This window comes from Falco cherrug, chromosome 2 (genome assembly GCF_023634085.1).
Source record: "Falco cherrug isolate bFalChe1 chromosome 2, bFalChe1.pri, whole genome shotgun sequence".
NCBI lineage: Eukaryota > Metazoa > Chordata > Aves > Falconiformes > Falconidae > Falco > Falco cherrug.
The window spans coordinates 32404295-32425056 of record NC_073698.1 but is presented as its reverse complement, the minus strand read 5'-3'; the positions used below and the strand labels follow the sequence as shown (position 1 = coordinate 32425056).

The window sequence follows — 20762 nt, the reverse complement described above, 5'->3', positions numbered from 1 at the left end:
CCTTCAGTGCTGTTACTCTCAGACTCTGCTTTTTTTCATGCTTTGTTTTTTTTCCCCCACTTCTGTACTGTTGTTACACTGCTTGCATCAGGGATAGTTGAAGTTTCTTACTTTTAACCATGGAATTAACTTCTGAGGGGAGAAGCAATGAAGGCAAAGGCAAGAGCAGCTGTTTTAAGGTTGCTAACTGCCACTGAGCGCACTGGAGGCTGCAGCACGGTACGACCTGAGCTTTCTGTATGCTTGAGTCTAGAAACAATCTAGCAGAGCTCATTTGGTGCTCTTACTGAGGTTTCCAGCCCCAGCATCTTGCCAACAGCTGTGATATAGGAGCAGGAATAACATGTAGCTGCATTACAGCATGTTGTCTTACTCATACAGGTTGTCTTAGGGATTTCTGCACTGTCGTCTGTGGGCAAACCCTAAAATCATTATCTGCATGGCAGAAAAGTCTTATAGAGGCGGGCTTTTATCTTCATGTAAGGCATAAAATAGCCTACATGTCAGATGTTTGCCCTGTTGGGAAAGAGTAGTATTTGCTCTTCAGTTTGATAAAGTTAGTATTGATATGACTCCTAACGTGAGAGTACCTTTTTCTCTGTTTAGCTGATTCTTGTCAGCCTGGCTTGCAGGACCTTAAATTTGTCTCCTCTGAGATTACTAGTTTTAGCATTGAGAAAATGTACTGCTTTATCCCTAATACTTGCCGAAGGCTTTATTTAAGTAGTAGAGAGGCAATAAATGACTGGGTTTGGTGTTATAGTTGTTTGTTCTGTTTACATTTTTTGATGCTTAGCCTGTTCATTGCTATAGTTTGTTTGCTTAATTTTTTCTTCTTAATTGAGAGTGTCTGTACCCACCTCTGACCTGTTCTTTTTCTTCATCTGTTCACTATGGTACAGAATCAAGAACCTCCTCTGAGTTAACAAGCAGCTTTCTGCAGAGCTGCAGCAGTAGATTTGTAGCTCAAGGTTTTCTATTAACAAATTTTTTTTTAAGTGAATTTTTCTGACTCCTGCTGCAAAAAAATAAAATTTCCTCTCTGAAATCTGACATACGACAAACCAAAATAATTTATTTTGGGTTTTGGGTTTTTTTTGTTCAATTTTTGTTTTTAATTTAGTAATTTCAGGATAATTAGATGTTGCTTGTGTTGTACAACCTCAGTGTTGCATTACGTGGTCATCTGCCACCTCCATAAACCCAAGACCCTCAGGTGATGGTCACCGACACGGAGTTGATTGGCCCTTCTCTTTGTCTCTAGGTACTCGGGTATTGTAGGCTCTTTTGCCACACTGCTCCCTCCCCGTCCTCACTGCTTGGGGACTGCAGCACTGCAGGCTTCCCTGAGCATCAGGTCCATGGCTCTAGCAAGCTCCTTGGATCCTCATCTTCCTGGGGGATTTCCCTAGCAAGCAGCCTTGGGCTATTAAATCTGAACTCTCATCCCCTTGGTGTGTGCTCCTGTGGCTGGTGAAGTGCCACCCCCTTACGCTGGAGACTGAATCTCCCTTCAGGAGACGTGAGCAAGAAAACCTGCTGCCTCCTTTTGGCCAAGCTTTCCATACCGGGAACAAAGCTGCTGTTGAAAGCTTGGAGTGGTGTGGTGTCAAAAGCAAAAAACAAATGTATCCTGGAAAAGTGTAGAGATCTAGTTTTTCAGGTAACTGAAATAATGCTTGGGAGTGCAACTAGTGGAATCTCCCTTTAATGTCCAGAAAGATGGAGGGTTTCCTGAACTCACTATAAATGAAGATTATGTCCCCCAAAGTCACACCACACAGGCAATACTGTAGTGAGTTTTAACATTATCAGAAGTTTACGGATCTTCAGAATGGCTCAATTCATAACAGTCATCTTCTAATTGATTTTGAAACCTTAACATGTTGAACTTGCATGTCATCATGTCCTAACAGTGTTTTAAATGAGTAGCTGCCGTTTACAGCTGTAATTATTGTACCAGCTTTGTGAATGGTTTTGTTTCTGAAATGGCAGAGCAGTATGCTTTTGTGAAGCTTAAAATGAACAATGTAGTGTTAAATGATAATGGCAATGATGTTAAACTGTTATCATTGCAGATAGAAACAGCTTTTTAGGAGACTGTTGCTTTAGCTGTGTGTGGTACTCCTACTACACACATTCTTAGGAGAAGAAATCAACTGTCTAGTTCTACAGGATATTATGCAATTTCTTTCAGAAAGGCAGCTGCACTTTCTTCTTCCAAGTGCTTGCCTATCCACATTCCTCAGGTGTCATCATACATCTCCCTCCTACCTTCCCCAGTGCCTGCTGCACTTCTTGTTTTCTGGCATTTTATTGTGAATTATGATGATTTATAGAGACAATGTTTTGAGACAGTGTTCCCTGTAATATACCTGTAAGTATGTAGGACTTAGAGAATGCCTACGTCAAAAACCATAATGTGAATTTTCTAGTCTTAAATTTCTTGGGCCATATCAATTGCTTTTGTTTCAGCCTAGTAAACTATGCAAGCCTGTCTCTTCATATGAAAATACCTTCATGTTTTTAACTAATAGTCATTTTCCTGTCAATCTAAGAATTGCTCCCCTGTGTTGTGGGACAGAAGACAAAATTAGGGTTAGGCAGTAGTTATTTAGCAAAGATAAAATAATTATAGCCTAAGAAAATAATATTTATTTTGTCATAGACCCAAGTTAACTTGCCCCTTTATCCCCAATCCATTAGTCAACAGAATTAGGGCAATGTGACCCTTCTACCCAAATAAATTAATGGTCGAGGCACTGCTGTTATTAAATTGTAATATTTGTTGCCTGCCCTTGTTCTGCTTGTATACTAATGGGGAGAGAAGGAGGAAGATCATTTTCTTAAGCTGTTCTCATCTTATTGAATGGAAACCTTGTAATGCTTTTATGTAAGAGGAGAAAATAATAATGCCACTGATTGCTGCAAATGATGATGTAATTTCCCCCCCTCCCCCCTTTAGGATCTAGAGAAGTATTACCTACTGTAGAAAAGAAATGACCAATTGTCACTTACACAGTTGTAATAGGCACAAATGCAAAAAGACAATTGAAAATAAGACATGACTATTTGAAAATGTCAATAGTGCAATTATGATGCTGTGAAACACTGGTCAGTGGGTGAGCAGGTGATGTAGGTGAAGAGTTGGAGCTGTAATTTGATGTTGCACAGCCTGTGTATTTCACAGCATCAAAGCTACCTCCAGAAGCCACATCTGGCTCTAGAAATCACTGGACAGTAAGTGGCTGGAGACTGAGGAAATACTTCAAGGGAGCATCATATATGTTTGTTCTGGTTTTATATTCTTTCCTGCGCATACCTAACAAAGCCCCAGAACCTGCCTGATGAAAGGGAGGGGTGCGGTGAAAGAAAAATGAAAAGTAGTTGTTTGATGGGAGGAGGTGGGCAACAAGATAAGGGGAAGTTTGTGAGGGTCAAAGGATCAAAAATGGGGATTCTGCCCAGAGATGTGAAGGATCAGGAGGTGGAAACAGTTCACAGTCACCAGGGGATGCTGGGCTAGTCAAACCTTGATCTGATGTAGTGCAGCCAGTCTTAGATTTTGTCCTATGTGTAAACCAAATAGTTGGTACCCATGCCAGCGCATTGCCAAGTGTGATAAAAGAGCCCTTGGCTTCTCCTCCACCAATGGAAATGCTGGGCATCCAAGTGTGGGTATTTTGGTCTTTTGGGCAGCTATATATATTTTTTTCATGAGCAGTCATTCAAGGAATTAATAGAGGCAAGGATATTTTTTTTGTAGTGTATGGGGGGTCAGTCCTGCCTTCAACTCTCTCTGTCCATTCTGCATGGTGGTCCCTTTTCTCACCCAAGAAAACAGGCAGGGAGGGAAGTAGAGCTGACTGAGCCTGGGAGCAGGTTAAGTGCCTCCTTGGGGAAGGGGGAGGACGCTCCTTTGTACACCTACAAGCAATTGAAGATCATCAGAGAAATTATGGAAATTGTTGTTCCTCCCTGCTTGTAGGACTGTTCCAGTAAGTTCATTGTAACCCAAGTCTTGATGAGAAAAATAGGAGTAGAAATACTTCACGTGCACATCGTATTCTAAGAAATGTTGTTAGAACAACTGTTAGTACTTCAGACTTAAGAACCTGATTTTGTGGCTTTCTCCTTGTCATAGTAGTATTGAATGTGAAATTTCCAACCTTGGAAGAGAAGACAGAAGTAACTGATCTATAACTGGGTACCTTTTCTGGCACACCCTACAGTGGTGTAGCACAGGTATCCACATAAGTGACTGAACATATGCAAAATATATTTATCTTTAGTATATTTGTGGAGTAAAAACGAAACATTATTCATAGTATGGAGGTTTTATGTGGTCATTTTGTTCATATACCAAAGGAAGACATGCACCCCCGCTGGTTTGTAAAATTATTCAAGTTTCAAACTAGTTTGAAGTGTCTGATTATAACTGATATGGTGTGGTTCCACATAGTTGTGGATTTCTTCAATGTGAACAGGGAAGAGAATAATTTTTTTTACCCTCATCTATCTTCTGTTTCTGCTGTGTCAATCAAACAGCTGAGTGAGGTGCCTTCAATCAGAGATGGCATATTAAAATTTCAAACCCTGACACCTGTGAAAATGTATGGATGCTCATGAAAATGGGAAAAGAAGACAAGATTGAAGTTAGTGTTGCAGCAGGTGACTTTACATGTATACCATAGATGTCAGTATTATTTACACAGAAACATTTTTTTTAAATGCAGTGAACAGTATTTAAGGTAATGAAACACTGAATTTTAAATAAGAAAAATAGAACACCACCAGAATTTATTTTTACTAATGATTAGAGATGTACATTTTCACTTAAAAAAAAAAAAAAAAAAAAAAAAAAGAAGAAAAAGAGGTTTCAGGTTCTCTTTCTTTTTCATAGGTTGAGGGAAGTAGGTACTCTGAACCAAAAGCCTGGCAAATAAAAGCCTTCCTGTAAATCTTTTAAGAATAGCTATAGAATATTCTTAGAAGATGTTTCAGATAGTTTGAATTTTACCCACGGTTACCAGCTTGTGAATAGCTTATGTTTTAAAAGTATTTTCTACAATAAATGCAGACCCGTCCAGTTCTGTACTGCTTTTTCATGAGGGAAGTCATGCTATGATGAAAAACTAGTACTGCTTTCTGATATGAAGTGCTAACATTTCCTTGATGTTTGGCATTATAAGGGCCCAACTGAAAAGCAAGCAACCATAATATATTTTGATTAATGTGTAAGTATATTGATTGTTTGAAATCAAAATAGATTTTTGGTATTTTTCTTTTTTATTTTCAACTGCAATGACATTTTAAATCTCAATCAAAGATCAATTACAAGTGAAGGTTATAACCAAAAGTGTTTAAGTGAAAACGGATGATTTGACATCCTAGGAGCAACAGCCTCCTCCAGACTCTGTGCTTATGCAGGCTGTGTATTTGACAGCACTAAGAACAGGCTTCTTTAAAACTTGTAGATCAGTTATGGAGCTTTTTTAGATTGTCTTGTCACTTTTTCTTGCTCATGTAGAGAATTGTGTGTGCATAAAGGGCTTTTCATGTAATTATTCTGTGTGATGGTGTTTCTAGTTCTTGTCCTAGAAGATCAGCAGGATTTTTAGACTTCTTTTAGGGGAGCTTTCACATTTACTTCTCACAGAAGTCTTACAGATTCTTGTATGTACAAGATTAGTGGTTAATGCAGATTTTTTTTTTGAAGATACCAATTTGAAAATAACTTGTGGCTAGGGAAAGGAGGGAGGATGACACACAGTGATGTTTTATGTAAAGAACTGTATTTTACTATATGTCTTTTGTTTGTAGGTAGTTAATGCATTTAGATAAACTCAGAGAAGTTTTGGGATACGTGAACAGTTCTTCAGCTTGTGTGCCTGAAATGTAGAGTGATCTGATTTTTAAATAATTCAGTTTGAAAAAGTTCCACTTAGAACCACATCTTTTGTGATCTGTAAGCCTGTAACATGGAGACTGGATAGGAAAGTTTGTCATTTCTAGACAGTGGGATCATTCTGACGGAGTATTCTGGAGAGGCTGGATTTCTCCATTTGATAAAATCACACTGGAATATGTTCCAGTCACTGCTACCTGGTCTGGAGATGTAGTCTTCCTCTCCCAATTCACCTCTAGCGGGGGACCTAGTTAATACCACCTATTGTATGTTACAAGTGACATAGAATTTTGTGTTGAAGGATAAGTAGAACTTGCATTTACATTCCTGGCCACTACTACTAAGGATGGATTTGTTTCTGAAATGTGCAATAAAACTTCTCAGCCTGTCTTGTGTTAGCTGTTTTCCTTGGTCGTCATTTCCAGTATGGAGTGTATTGCATTTTGTTGACATCCTTAATATTTTTTCCTATACTGATGTTTTGGGGAAGTTGAGAAACTACTTGGTTGTTTTGTCTTTAATAGCATTTTATTTGAATTTTGGGTTCATGTGAACTGTGAATGATGGTTGGGTTCAGTTATGGACAAAGCTTAAACTTGGAGTTAGTGCAGCTTCTTTTTGCCTTATGTGATGATTTTTCAGTCCACCTTTGTGGAGTGGTTAAATTAGAAATGCTTGTGGTTAAATTAGTTACAGTTGTTCCATAGATGCTATTAAAAATTTGTTTAAAATATAAATGGAAAGATTTGATAAATAGTGGATATGAGGAGAAAGAAGGTATTTTTCTATTAAAGTGGTGCATCTTAGGTGCCAGTGGGTGGTGTATTCAAAACTAATAGTACTAGTTGCTTCTGGTAAGCCATTGTGCAAAGCAAGAGCTCTGTTCCTTGCCTGTCCTTACGAGCACAAATTATTAGTAGGAAATAGTGACTTTAGCATTGTGGGATGTCATTGCTAGACACCTGTTGTATGAAACCTTATGTCAAGTATTTTTATTAGCCATTTGACATGTATATATAATTAGAAAATTTAACATTCTGTGCAGATGCAACTAATCTCCCATAATAGAACTAACACCCCCCCACCCCCCCCACCCCCTTCCTTATTTTGTTCATTTACATGTTTTGGCAATTATTATTGGTGTAGTAACACAGCTATAAATTTGGTTTTACGTGATTTGAGAAATCATTTAACTTTAAAATCAAGTTGGTTAATTCTAAACTCTCTTGCAATCTCAATTTTTGCAAATTCAGTACAATAGATTAGCAGATTAGCATAAATACTAATGAACATTCAAAATAATTTATTCCAGTTAAAATCTGTTCTGAATGTTATAAGCAAAACATATTTTAAGCCTGCTTATGAAAATACTCTCACTGCTGTTCAGAGCAGTTAGGTGTATGCATGTTAGTCATACAAGTACACAAAAATTCAGCTACACTCTCTGGTTGAAAGACTGCATCGAGAAAACATGTATTACAAATAGCATAAAGCATTCAATCTGTGTTTACAATGTTTAGCAGATAATTTTTATTAAATTCAGGCATAAAATTTTCATTCAGCTTAAGTAAGCCAGAGATGGATGTCATTATGAGATTTACATACCATTAGCTCACATCAATTGATTAGCAGCCGAGCTCTGTGGTACAAAGCTAGTTAGATACATTATTTGTGATGCCAGGAGGCTGCAAGTCAAGGAGGTTTACTGGCTGCATGCTCGCTTCCTTTGCCTTTGTGATTACTTGATAAAATGAAGAGCATCACTGTGAACGATTGACCCTTTCGAACAATCCAGACTGGTCAGCAGTCTAAATCCACATTTCAAAGCCATCATTATAGCCTCAAACTTAAGAGTTTCCAGGGTGCAGACAAAGGTGTTGTCCTCCTTCAGTACCAGTCGTGTACCATTTTCAGACTTTATGAAGTACTTGAATTGAATAATATTTGAAGATACTGAAAACTCCTCTGGAAATCCATCCAGCCTGCTTTTGGACACCAGTACAATTCTGGATTTTATTTTTGCAATGAAATCAGGAGCATTACAAAAGATTCTAAGTCCTTGTGAACGGTCGTGGCTGTCAGTTATTTCCAGGAAAGTAGTCTCTCGAGATGCTAGCTGTTCCTTCTCCCACCGTGATTTCACTGCATCCGAGAGTACCTTAAGCTGGAAAAAATCTGCTTCTTGTGCCAAAAGTTGATTTTCTCGAAACCCTTCTGGTAGGAGAAGTTCTCCATTTCGGAGGAAGTTGAGAATGTGTCTGAAAAGGAGTCCATCTCTGTCTATGAAGTAATGACCGTCTGCATCAAACGGGCACATTATTTTTCCATTTATGATTCCTTCCAGAAAAGAGTCTGGATACTTGGTTAGTGTCTGTTTTTGTGTGATGTATAGATAGCCACCAACATTCAGAGTAATCAGAGACGTTCTATAGTCCTTGTCTTGCTCAGAGCCTTCGGAGTTGCTGTGTTTTTCTTCACATTCCTTTTCTCTTCTGTTTATTTTTCTCTCCATTATCAAAGATAGGACAAAAAGCCAGCTATCTTGCTTTGTTCTTGTCAGCTTGCAAAGAGATTTTTTTTCTTTTCTTTTTTTTTTTTTTTTTTTTTCCCAAAAAGCACCTTTATTCAGCTCCGGCACGATGTTGGAATGGAAATGCTGCTAGCATTGCTGCGACTGTCAGCTCGGGTTTGCAGTAGGTGGCGTATCAGCTGTGTATGCAGGGAGATATCAGGAATATGACTGTAAAAGAGAATTTGCATTTAACTGTATAAGGGAAGAAGGGTATAACAACTGTTTGTCTCTTTTTTTCCTTTAACTCTTAAGAAGTTTTTGTCATTTTGGGGCTTCTTCACAGAAATGCATACTACTATTTTAAAAGACACCTTATTTTTAATACTTTAAGATATATTTGAAGTATCAGCTGGCCAAATCATGTTTAGTGCTTACAGTGTTAAACAGGTAGCTTCATTTATGTTTCAAGGATTTTAATTTTCACAAAGCATCTTTTCACATTTTTTAGTACTGATTACAGTACCTGATGCATACAGCAGGACAGCAGTGAAAGGAAAGGTGTCCCTGTCTGTACAAGGGGGGTGTCATCTATGGAGTGCATGCACATACATATTCCTCATTTATCAGACACATGCACGGTGGTAAGTTGTTTTCACAGAAGATAACCTGGAAGTGATGTTGAGGACTTGTTGGTCTGTTTTAAGTTTGTGAGATGAAAGCTTCCATTTGCAGTCAATGGGAGTATCCGCGCCAACGTAAGAACCACAGCCTGATTAGGTCTTGCTTTTTGCCTTTCTCTGTGCCATAAATAAAAATCATTTTGGAGAGGGGATTTACTATTTATACTGGTGATGTTTTTTAAGTCTCCAAGGCTATCTAGCATCAGTTTGTTCTTTCTCGATAGAAGTAAATCAGCTGCCCTGTGGAACAAAGGGTTAGTGTGCCTACAGATAGCTTTGAACATCACATAACATTATAGCTTAGCAACACTTGGGTATGGGGAGGGGGAAACATCAGCAGAGCACACTTGAATCAAATGGCTGTCTTCTCTCCATGAATCTGTGCTTTAAGGCTCCCTCTCGGTTGCCTCTTAGAAAAAGGTTTCCCCTTTAAACATTTTCAGCCTGGAGCAGGAAAGGGAAAGCTCTTCACACATCTCTGTGTATTTCCTTGAGAAGCGGTGGGAGCTGCAGCATGCATTCCCCAGCACGGGCGGGAGCAGGCACTTACCTTGGGCTGGACCTGGGGAGGAGGTCCCATCTTTTTCAAGATATATTTTTCACTTTACAGGTAGATGTCTCCTGCTTTGCCTGGTTAGCAGTGAAAAGTCAGATTATTCTTCTGCTCTATTTCTAAATATTTTATTTCTACTGCTTTCACTGTCTCTAAGGCTGTTTATCGATACTGTAGAGTCATCACTGTAATATTAATTAAAACTGAATCTAGTAGAAATAAATGCACTTCTTTTTACTTACTATTCTCCTTGCCACAGTATCCCTAGCACTGACAAGCTGAATTTTTCTGCTCCTATATGTGATACATTAAGCAGATATTATTCATTAGATTTGATTTATCAGGAATTAGTCATGGGTTTAGTTTTAACTCTTTGATGCCATTGATATGTTTAGTATAACTTCAGTCAAAGAGATTTCAATGAGTTTCTAATTTTTACACATTTGGGCTTTTTTCAGAATTAACTCCTTTGACAATTATTGGGTGAATAATTGAGAAAATAAGAGCCAATTAGTTTCAAGTATGATATTTTTTTTTTTTTTGCCATTACAGGAGACACCATTCAAATTAATTTTATTGTTGACTGATGGGAAACTCAGTTAATGTGCTTAAACTCTGCATAGCTACAATGTTGAACGGTCTTAGTGGCTGTTAGACCCTAAGAGAATGATTTCTGTGGTTCAGTCATGTTATACAGGGATCTTGAAATACTTTGAAGGTGAATTAGGAATGTCCTAGCAGTAGTAAGCAGGGATTTCCAAGGAGAGCTGGGATTTGTAAAAGATACGTAATTTTTTGTGGCCAACTAAGCTGTCTACGTTTTAAGCGACAGCAGTTACAGAACAGTATCTGCTCACTTAGTTTTTCATGCTCATCATCTTCTCAACGTTCTAACACTTGCAGTTGAAGTTTTCCACTTTTGTGAACGAGTAAGTATTCTTTGAAAGATCATGCAAAATCATTTTAGTGGTTTGTATGATAAAATATTCAGGATTGATTTGATGTGGAAAATGTACTCTGTGGAGATCATGAATATTTACATTTAAACCTTTGAGACTTGAGAAGTGTAGGGCTGCTGTAAAATTTTCATCACCACAAACCCATGCAACTTTACTTCACTGCAACTGACAGTCATGTGTAACACAAAATTAAAGCCTGGCATATCTTTGTGAAAATTTTCCATTTTCTGTGCCATACTACAAGACTACTTTTCCAAAGAGCCCTTGTTCTTCCTGTGTACTTGGTGATGCATATGGTATTGCAGTGCATGTAGTTTCAGTGCAGTGGTTTCCTATAGCTCATGTTTTTCTGAAGGTGTAGCTATGCCTAGAGGAACTGGATTTTCTTTTATCTGTCCCTTTGTCCATGCACTGGAAGATCATCGAAATGTTCGTTTTGGTAAAAGCATACAAGTGTTTTTTGCAATCTAGTTGGAGACTTTGACCATTCTTGTGCTCCAAGAGTCTTTGTGTTGTGCACCAGTGATAGCTGAGATGTACCCACTGCATCCTGGGTCTTCTGGCTTCCCACTTGCGTTGAGACAGAGCAACCTGCTGCTGCGTGCTCTCCCATGCTGGCTCTAACCAGCTGAAGTATCCTGCCTGCCAGTGTCTGTAGCTAGCAATCCTGAAGTGACTGCTGCTTTACAAATTGTTAGTGTCACCTGTATGCTGGGACTGGCCATTCAAGTAAGGAGTAACAGTGGAATCCAGCAACTGAAAGGATGTTGTTTTGGTTCCAGATTAAGTCAAAATATACTACATGCTCTTGCACACAAGAGAGTGGTGGTAGTAGTAGGACCCCATTTCCAAGTTAGTCACCCTTAAGGCAGCAGCAGGAGGGCAATCCACAGAGCTTTTCAGTTTCTTCTTGGTCAGACAAGCTGTCCTGGAGACTGAAAACGCAGTGCTGGTGTCTGTCAGCTACACAGGAGAACAAATCCAAGGAGGAGGGGGATAAGCATCTGCTCCTCATTCTGTCCTACATGTTTCCTTCTGGAAAATAACTTTACTCCTCAGCTTTCACACTTCTCCTGAACCTCCTGGTCTGGAAGCTTGAGCACACTAAACTAGAGCACACCACAGGAAAGTTCGTGCTTTACCAATGGTTCAGCTTACTCGCATGTCCGAACAGCATCAGCTTCACTGAGAGTCTACCATCAGTAAAAATGACTGGAGTTACAGAAAACAGCTACTTTTATTTATTACAGTACAAAAGGATAGGAGGAAAAATCTCAACTATAAGAGGTAGAGAATTTTTGAAGTGTATTAGGAAGCCATGCTAATGAAATCTGTTTGGGTTATTGAGGCAATTTAGTAGTTATTTAATGTTGTGATACAGAAGATTGGCCAGGTTGTTGAACAATTAAACCATTCAATAGCTACTGTCTCACAGTGTTGGTAGCATGGACATTCTCATTTCAATAATAACTCCAGGACATTGATTAACAGCTATTGAAGACAAGCTCTACACTCTAATTAAAATAGAAGATTTTCAAATCAGCAAGTCTGAACAATTTGCATTGAGGACTTTTAAAAGAGCTGTCTGAGAAACTCAACAGTTGCTGTTGATATTTTAAATAATTTTTCAGCACTGCAGTTCTACAAAACTGAAAAAGAAAATGCGGTGCCAGTATTTGAAAGGTGAATTGGATGGCCCAGGTATTTAAAAACAAAAAGGGACTGTACAAAACCCAGTAAGACATCTGATTTGGAAGTCAAGCAGTTAAAAATTAAGGGAGAGTAATCTGATATTAATCAATGTGGGTGGAGGGAAAATGGATTGTGCCAAAAGGTTTCCCCTTTTTTTTTTTGATTACAATTTGTTCAGCAAAGCAGGTGATGCTTTTTTCTATTAAATCTTCCAATATGTCTCATTTGTCATTTTGAATTATAGTATATACTGTATTAGTTTCCCTTTCATTTAACTATACAAAAATTATCTGCAGGCTTCAAGCTGGCAAAATGTTAAGCAGAGAGCTATCACTAAAATGTTGCTGTGGTTTGGTTCTTGGTCCTATTTATTTTTAGTCAGTGATCAAGAAGGGGGTAGTTACTGATGAAGTCTGGAGATGATACAGACTGAGAACGTAATCAATAAGGAGATACATTGCTGATGCAGAACCATTTAGATAGATGGTTAGGTTAACATTTTAACGTGACCAAATATGAAGTTTATATGCCCAGGAATACGCTCTAGACAGGGCTTGCAGTACATATGTTTGCAGGAGGATTAGGGCAGCTCTGTCCTACGTATAATGAAACGCTATTGGCAACTAAACGTGAGGTCATCATTGTGTGCAGTGGGCAGTAAAACAAATGTATGTATCTTTGGTTACCTAAGTAAGGGAGTGCCAAGTGAAGACCAGGTGATACTATTCTCTAGCTGTGCAGCTACCAGGGAAGGGTGGCCTGAAAAGGGGACCAGTCTTGAGGCTGCCCTTTGAATGGAAGAGAGGTGCCACAGAACGCCTCTCATCTGGAAGAGCAGAGCTGAGGTCTGGTATAGGACGAGGGGGCCGCCTCTTGTCCAGCCATCACGTGCAGTAGCCTGGGAAGCTGTACAGCAGTATCAGTGGGTAGCGGGAACTACCAGGGCTTCTGACTTGGATGCTGGGAAGCAACAGCCCAACTTCTGCCTGCTGAGGAGCTGGAGGCATGCATGCCCATAGCCTGTCCTTACTGCACTTTCTTCCACTTTTTCTGCTGCCTGGGGATTGTGCATTCTGAGGCAGGTCTTCATCTCCTACTTCCCTGGCACTGCTCACAAAGAGCAGGAGCTGGTAAACTCTAGATCCTATCCTATGTGCTGTCAAGTCTGGCTGTGAGAGACAGTGTCTTGGGAGAGATGTTCATGAACTGAACTTTCTTAGGCCAATAAGAATGATTAAGAAGCTGAAAAATAGGCCTAATGGAAGATTCAAGAAAACATGATTTATTTTTATTAGGCTTGATCAATGTGGAGAGTACATAAGTGCTTGGATGGGAGAAATACTTTCATAGCAGGCTCTTCAACTTAGCAGTCAATGGTTTAACAAGATCCAGCGGCTGGAAATTGGAGCTGGGTGCAGTCAGACTAGAAAACTAATACATTAAAAATCTCCAAGCCTGTCCATTTTTCTCTCTCTCTGTCTCTCTCTCAAAACCCAAAACTAAAAACCACCCAATCAAAAAAACACCCCCTATCAGACCATCTTCTACACAATGCCAGTGAATTTCTCCTCAGTGAATTTATTAAGATTGCCTTAAGCATTTTAACCACATTCTGTTCATTTGATGATGATTGTTAGCAGGATTTGAAGCTGGAGTCAGTGTCTCCACAGCGTGTCTCCCTGTCATCTCATTGGAAGAGCCAACAGTTGAAATTCCTTTATGAATTGGCACCGGGGCATTCAGGCAGGGAGATCAGGGTGAGCACACATTTGGCAGCTAATGATGAAGCTATAGGTTATGTAGACCAGCCTGTCCAGAGCTGCACTCGCAGTGTGCTTGTACCTGCCACTCCACATAGGGCAACGGAGAGTATAAGGTGCTTGGCAAAATGTCTGTTTTCCCTTCTGATCACTGGTCTTAGCTAGTCTTCCAGACCTATTCATTTATCTTGTACTACTGCTTTATTTTGAGTAGGTATTTTTAACAGGGAATTGGTACTTCCATGCCTTAGTGATTTGGCTTCTAGCTGATGTGACTATGGAAATAACAAGGCAGACATGTGGCGCTTTGGGTGTCTTTTTATTGCAGCTCTGGTCCTGCAGTGAGTGAAGACGGACCCAAGTCTTGGAACTTGAGTTTGGTGAATGGGGGCTAATTAGGCTGAGAAGGGAGTAGAAACTGTGTTCCCCCACTACAGTCTTGTATCCAGAGGTTTGCATGCATCTTTGCATATTTATCCTGCTAGATTCTCTGGATGTGTTAAAATCCCCAAGAGGATCCAGGGGAAGTGGGACATAAACCTTGGCTTTTGGACAGTGGATGAGCTTTGACAGCAGCCTAGCTTAGCTGCAAGACTGCATGCAGCCATGTACTGTAAAGTGACTGGAACTAAAAAAAGCTAAATCTGATCAATGGTAATTAAAAGAGGGCATTAGCCAAGACATCAGAGATAAGATATTACTAAGGATAAGCATGTTTAATTTGCAGGTTCATTTCCTAAATAGTTGGTGTGTGGGAGCTATCTGGTTCGCTGATCCTGATTCTTTAAACAAGAATAGTTTGAAAATTGTGCCAGGTGCAGAGAGGTTGATAGCAGCATGTGTGGTGTTCGGGAAGTTGGGCTGGATGGCTCAGATGAGTGTAGGCTAGTTAGCCTTGAACCTGAACCATAGAAACTAATGGAAAAACTGTCATGGAGTTAAAAAGGTAGAAAAGATCAGAAATATAATGAATGCTAGCAAATGTGGCTTTATGGAAAGGTTTATCTGGTCAAACAAACCTAATTTTGTTTATTTCGGAGATTACAAGTTTAAAGTAACAGCGTGTTTGCAGCCTGCTTACCATTTCGTATTGCACATAATTTAGAATCTTGTGATGTTCTGATTTATGTCTAAAAAAAAAAATAATAGCAAGCACAGAACAAGATTAAAAACTGGCTGGCAGTTATCAGAAGGTAAGTATCAGTAGGAAGCCACTCGGGCTGGAGTTTGAAGGGCTTCCTCAAGGATTAGCAAGAGGGACAGTAGTAAGTGAGAATCAGTGCTTATAAAATGTGTCATGATTGACACGAATGCTGGTCAGATAGTGAATAACTATGACAGGACTGTCATGGTGTGACTGAGATCACTCAATTCACAGAATCTGGTTAAAGACAATGCATTTTAATCAAGACAAAGGCAATTATACACTTAGGAACAGGGAATGCAGAGTGCGCAGGTAAAATGTGAGGCTTAGAAAAGACTCAGAATAAATGTATTGGTGATATAATAGCCAGTGAGCTCCATCAACCCACAGAGCTTGATTTTTAGAGACAAATTGATCTTAACCCATTTTTAGCTGTCTAAACATGAAGAACAGTCATGGGACAGACACACATACACCCCACAAAAAAAACCCAACCCAAAACTCAAAAAACCCCACCAGCACAGGGCCATCATTGAATCCTAAAAGAGATGGGACCAATTTTCTTCTGAAAGTCTCCCTTCCTCCCTCTCTCAGCTGAATTCAGAGATTCTGCTGAATAACCTTGAGATGGCTGAAGTGAGGTGAGAGAAATTCCAGCTCCTGTATCTGTTATCTAACCTCCATACATGGTTTTGGTAAGGCCAGTACAATAGTATTAATTACATCTGTTTTCTGGTCTCCATATTCTTAGAATGTCATTGCAAGATTGAACAAGGTGTAGCTAAGAGACCCAAGACTGATTTAAGTGTGGCGTAAATGCCTTGTGGGGACATAATTCATGAGCATGAATTACTTCACTTATTGAAAATACGATTGATAAGTGACTTGATTACAATGTGTAAGTACTTGGAGGAAACATGAGGTACTAAAAGGCCCTTTAGCATAGTATAGAAAGTCATAAGAAGAATCAACTGCTAGAAGCTGAAGCCAAATTCATATTAGAAATTCAGCAGCAATATTAGAGTCGCTGTAGCCACACGTAAGTTACTGGGTTTTATACAGAAGAAAGAAGGTAAAATTTATCTGTTGGTGATACACAGGAGGTCAGACAAATTTGCCAGGTTGTCTCTCTTGACCATAAACCTTAGGACTCTGTAAAACCAGAAGTGGTTTAATCAAGTTTTCTTTGTTTCATTCAGAACTACTGAGAAAAGTATGGCATTCTAATTCCTTTCAACGATTTAGTTTCAATCAAACCAAGAAATTTTAGATTAAATAATTTCAAAATACATGGTGTCGAAGTAATCACTCTCTGCATTATTCAGGGAGAGCAGACTTAGATTTCCAGATTTAGTAATATTTCATAGTAATCACACCCCCCATGCACACATTATGTACTAGAGCATTGTAGTAGAGAAGCAGGTGTTTGCCCACCGTTGCTTCTCTCTTCCTTCCTACATCAAGTTGCTTTTAATTTTTAGGCTTTTCCACCTTTACGGAGCAGGCTGGTATTATCGTACTGCTCTGGTAGTTGTTGCTTTAGGCAAAAAGGTGTTCACGTTGTAATACAAAGTGACTGTGTTAGAGGTGAATGTAACAGAGAGCAGTATTAACTATAAACTTAGTATGTGATCTCCTAGATTACTAACCACAAGTTTTTATCTCTTTTCCCCAAGTGTCAGCGTGAGTAGTATTATTACTTTATTTCATCGTGCTTCTTTAGTGAACCCTTTCTTTATTGTAGTAAGATGAAAATGGGTTACTCTTTTTCTGGGGGTAGGGATATAATTAGCTCTCATTTTGTCTTCCACTAATTTTGGATACTTTGATGATCAGGTTCTCTGTAGATTATTTTTTTTTTCATGGTCACTGACTGTATTCAATGCCTCTTTCCAGAAAATGGTTCTTAGATAACCTGAGTGCAACAATCTAGAGAAAGGAGGACTGCACAGTTACCATCTCTTATTTAAAATTTGGTCCTTGTGATTCATTCTTAATATGTAAAACATCTGATGGCAAAATAAAGAAGTCTAGGTGATAGCAGCTGTGCAACTATGTTTTTCCTGCTTATTTTTTTCGGTGTCTAAATAGCAGAGATTTTAGAACTTGAGAACTTAAATTACATTATGTTTACTAAACGCTTTGTTAGTGAAAAATAATTCAAATGTTGACCATGTTGGTGAATCTTATTTTAATGTCCAGCTTTGCTTTGCTTTTTTCATTGTAGATAAACTTTCCTTGGAAGGAATAGTGGTGCAACGTGCTGAATGCAGACCTGCAGCTAGCGAAAATTATATGAAACTGAAAAGGTAGGAGTGCTCTATTACAAATGGATATGCGATACTGACTTTGATGCTTTTATTATTGCCTTACTAGGGATGGACTACTTCAGTTACCATGATCTCGTGCAGGATTTATACAGGATCAGAACTGTTCTTGCTTTTAGGGTGGATTTACTGTAGGGAGGGAATGAAGGCTGCAGGGCTTACACCTCCCTCTGCTATTGTCTGGTGGGATGGCATAGACTTCTGTGTTCCATCATGTGCAGAGCTCTTACTAGAGCACACATTCGGCCTCTTCATACTTAAATGTATGAATGTATGGCTATATTAAAATGTGACTGAGGCTGAATTTTCTGAGGACTTAAAGGTTTACATTGGTCTGGTCAGGACACGCTTCTGGAGTATTGGTTTCTATGTGGATGGTCCACATATTTAATTCCGCTTAATACTGTGCCATGCTAGATGAAAAGCATCTCTGAAAAGATAACTTAAAATGTCCAAACTGGGAAGGGGTTCAGGGAGAAGTGCTAGACCTAAACTGGTGTGCTTGCTGGGAAAGTCAATGACTGAAAATGTCAGAAGTGGTATGGAAACAGCATGGCATACATTTAACAGGATCATTTCGTGACTTTATAAAACCTCATAATTTGTTGCATCTAGAATTTACCCTGTGATTTCATATATCGTATGGATAATTGATGATGTTCAGTAGCAATAAATCAGATTTGAAATTGAATTGTGTATTACATTAAATGCACATTTGTATATTTTAAGCATGTAGGTTTTAATTAAATCCCCCTTTTGTATTGTAAGTTTGTTGTAAATAGAGAGGTGCAAAGCAGGAAATTTCAGGAAGAGAATTGTCTGTGACTAGTTGTACAATCATCAAAAGAAATGCAGAAAAGGCGAAGTGATGTTTTCCCCCAATTCCTGATCTGCTTTCTGTGTATCATATACTACATTTACAGTATCTTATGCTTTATTAACCTTTTCATCTAAACTGCTCCAGTATTTCCTTAATGTTTTCATTAAAATCTGAGAGTTTATGTTCTGGCTGTTGGCAAATTGATACTGTAAGTTTGCTGCTGTACAGTGAACTGCCTCATTTCAGACTGAGTGCTGTGATTGCTATCATGATTTTTGTCATCAGTGTGAAATGGAGTATGAAGCAAATGCAATGTTACTAGAAAAGGATTCATTTCTAGCAACTTAAAATATATACAAATATAGTCTGTGAGATGTATTTGCTTTCTAATTGTTTTAATCACAGGTTGCCTGATCCAAGTGCTTTTTCACATTTTCTATTAGTTGATCAGATAAGCTTCTTCTGGTAAGGCAACAGCAGGAGACCAAAACAAAACTGATAGCTTTAATGACATACTACCCAAACTTTGAATTTTTCAGCATTCTACTTTGTTGCACATGGATGCACGCAGCCCTCTGGTCTTTGATTTTGCCATGTTCAACTCCTATAGGAGCAACAAAGATACAAACACAAAGGCAGGTTTTTTGTTTGGAAGCCCTGGCAGCTGAAAACTGATAGTAGCATTGTTTTTTCTTTCCTGTCGAAAAATTGTCAGGTTGTGTATGCCTAGTTTCTAACTTCCCATGTTGAAGGTTTTTTGCTTTTTACTGAAGAGTTAAAAAAAAAAAATCTTATCTGGTGGGAACTGACATGAGATTTAGCAGATCTAGCAGTCAAAGCCTCAGAAGAAATTGGTTTATGTCCAAACATCATCTCTCATATTTGAGTAGTAGGATCTACTGTTTCTCTTCATTCCCTTTACTCTCTCCTACCCTCAACATGCTACAGTCTGTATTTGTGCTTTAAAAAGGTAACAGCATTGAAGATAAACCACATAAATTATACAATTATGTTATATTACACCATTTTTATTCACTTTTCTATTTACTGTTGTGCTCTACATGAGAGAGACTCTCCAAAGGTGGAATTGATAATGTTGATAAAACAGCAAGTCTGTTGTGTAGGCTTTCAAAGCTACAATAGTAAGTTGAGTTGGGGAGGAAATAAAATTAAAAGATAAATGCAGTTGCTTCAGATTTTTAAGATCTAGAAAATGAAATTAAGCTGCACACTCCAATAACTGTGATAATTCGTTTTCTTGAGAGCTGGCAGTGACCAAATGGGATTATATACAACCCTGGTATTAAATGCAGGTATGGATCCCATCTATTATATAATCTGTATCTGGGTCAACGAAATTGGCCGATGGGTATGTGGCATGGCGTGGCATTTGATTTCCATGCTGCTTTGTGGAGTTTCAGTGAGAGGACAGGGTGGTGGTCTTGTGATGGCGCTGCCAGGAGTTAGGTGGGAGATGTGTGTGACGTGTAAGTTTAAGGATGGGTAATGAAAGCACATATTTTGGTGACACATATGGGTGAAAGCGTTACCAAGTGTAGCAGATGGGAGGGGTTTTTCCCAGGGAGCAGCTTTTGAATTGATTACAGGAAAAGTGTAGATGCCTGATGTTCAGAGCACTTTGCGTACAAGGTACAAATGTGTGTCTAGGGATGACTAGTCAGAAAGGTAAATCAAAGGTTGTGTGACCGTCACTTGGTATTTTCCATTTTGCAAGTTTTGTTGTTGGGAGATTTGCTTATTTTTTTCCATTTTCCTTAATTTCAAGTTCTAGAAGGGGGGCAAATACCACGACACGTCAGCTATCCTGTACTAGTAAAGCTGCATGCTATTGAATTTCCTGAAAGTTTTTTTTTAACAATGTATTTGTTCATTGTAACACCTTAATGATACATTTGCAATTACTGCTGCTGATACTGTTGCTGCTAGCTGGAAAATAATATGTGGTTTCCACGCTCCTGTCCTAATTTCTGTGTTGTGGGAGTGGATCTCATGGTCCCACTTAAAAATATTTGGACTGTGTAGTGGAAAAAGTAGGCAGACTGTTCCCAACTGTGGATGGTGTTACTGTGTGGCGGTCACAGAGAATACTGTCCCTATGCTACTCTTTCTGCTTGATACTTCCTCTCTTGCCCCGTCAAGCCTGTTGGACGAAGGAAAATTGTGGCATGTGAACTGTTGTAGCAGAGAGTGTGTATCACCGGTGGGCTTACATGCATCATGGCTCACTGTACAGCACACATTGTGTTTGCACAGTCTTGTGCCCCCACCATCCATGTCTGCTTCAGGCAGGCTCCACATCCACCCCAGCCAGTCCCACCCGAACTAAACTGTTTTCTTCATCTTACTGTAGTCAGCTTTCCACCATGAGGAGACATTATCTGTCCCT

At 39.0% G+C, this 20762-nt stretch overlaps 2 protein-coding genes across 2 annotated transcripts in view; one reads left to right on the top strand and one right to left on the bottom strand.

Moving 5' to 3' along the window:
- The window catches only part of GTF2F2 (general transcription factor IIF subunit 2), an 87563-nt gene that overhangs the window by 23492 nt on the left and 43309 nt on the right, over window positions 1-20762 (top strand). The window contains exon 6 of the mRNA XM_055701592.1: window positions 17436-17517. Within this exon, the coding sequence (XP_055557567.1) occupies window positions 17436-17517 (82 nt within the window). The remainder of the gene's footprint in view (window positions 1-17435; window positions 17518-20762) is intronic.
- Window positions 7195-8769, bottom strand: KCTD4 (potassium channel tetramerization domain containing 4). Its single transcript, XM_005433233.3, has one exon. The coding sequence runs from the start codon at window positions 8418-8420 to the stop codon at window positions 7647-7649; it is 774 nt and encodes a 257-aa protein (XP_005433290.1). The 5' UTR covers window positions 8421-8769; the 3' UTR covers window positions 7195-7646.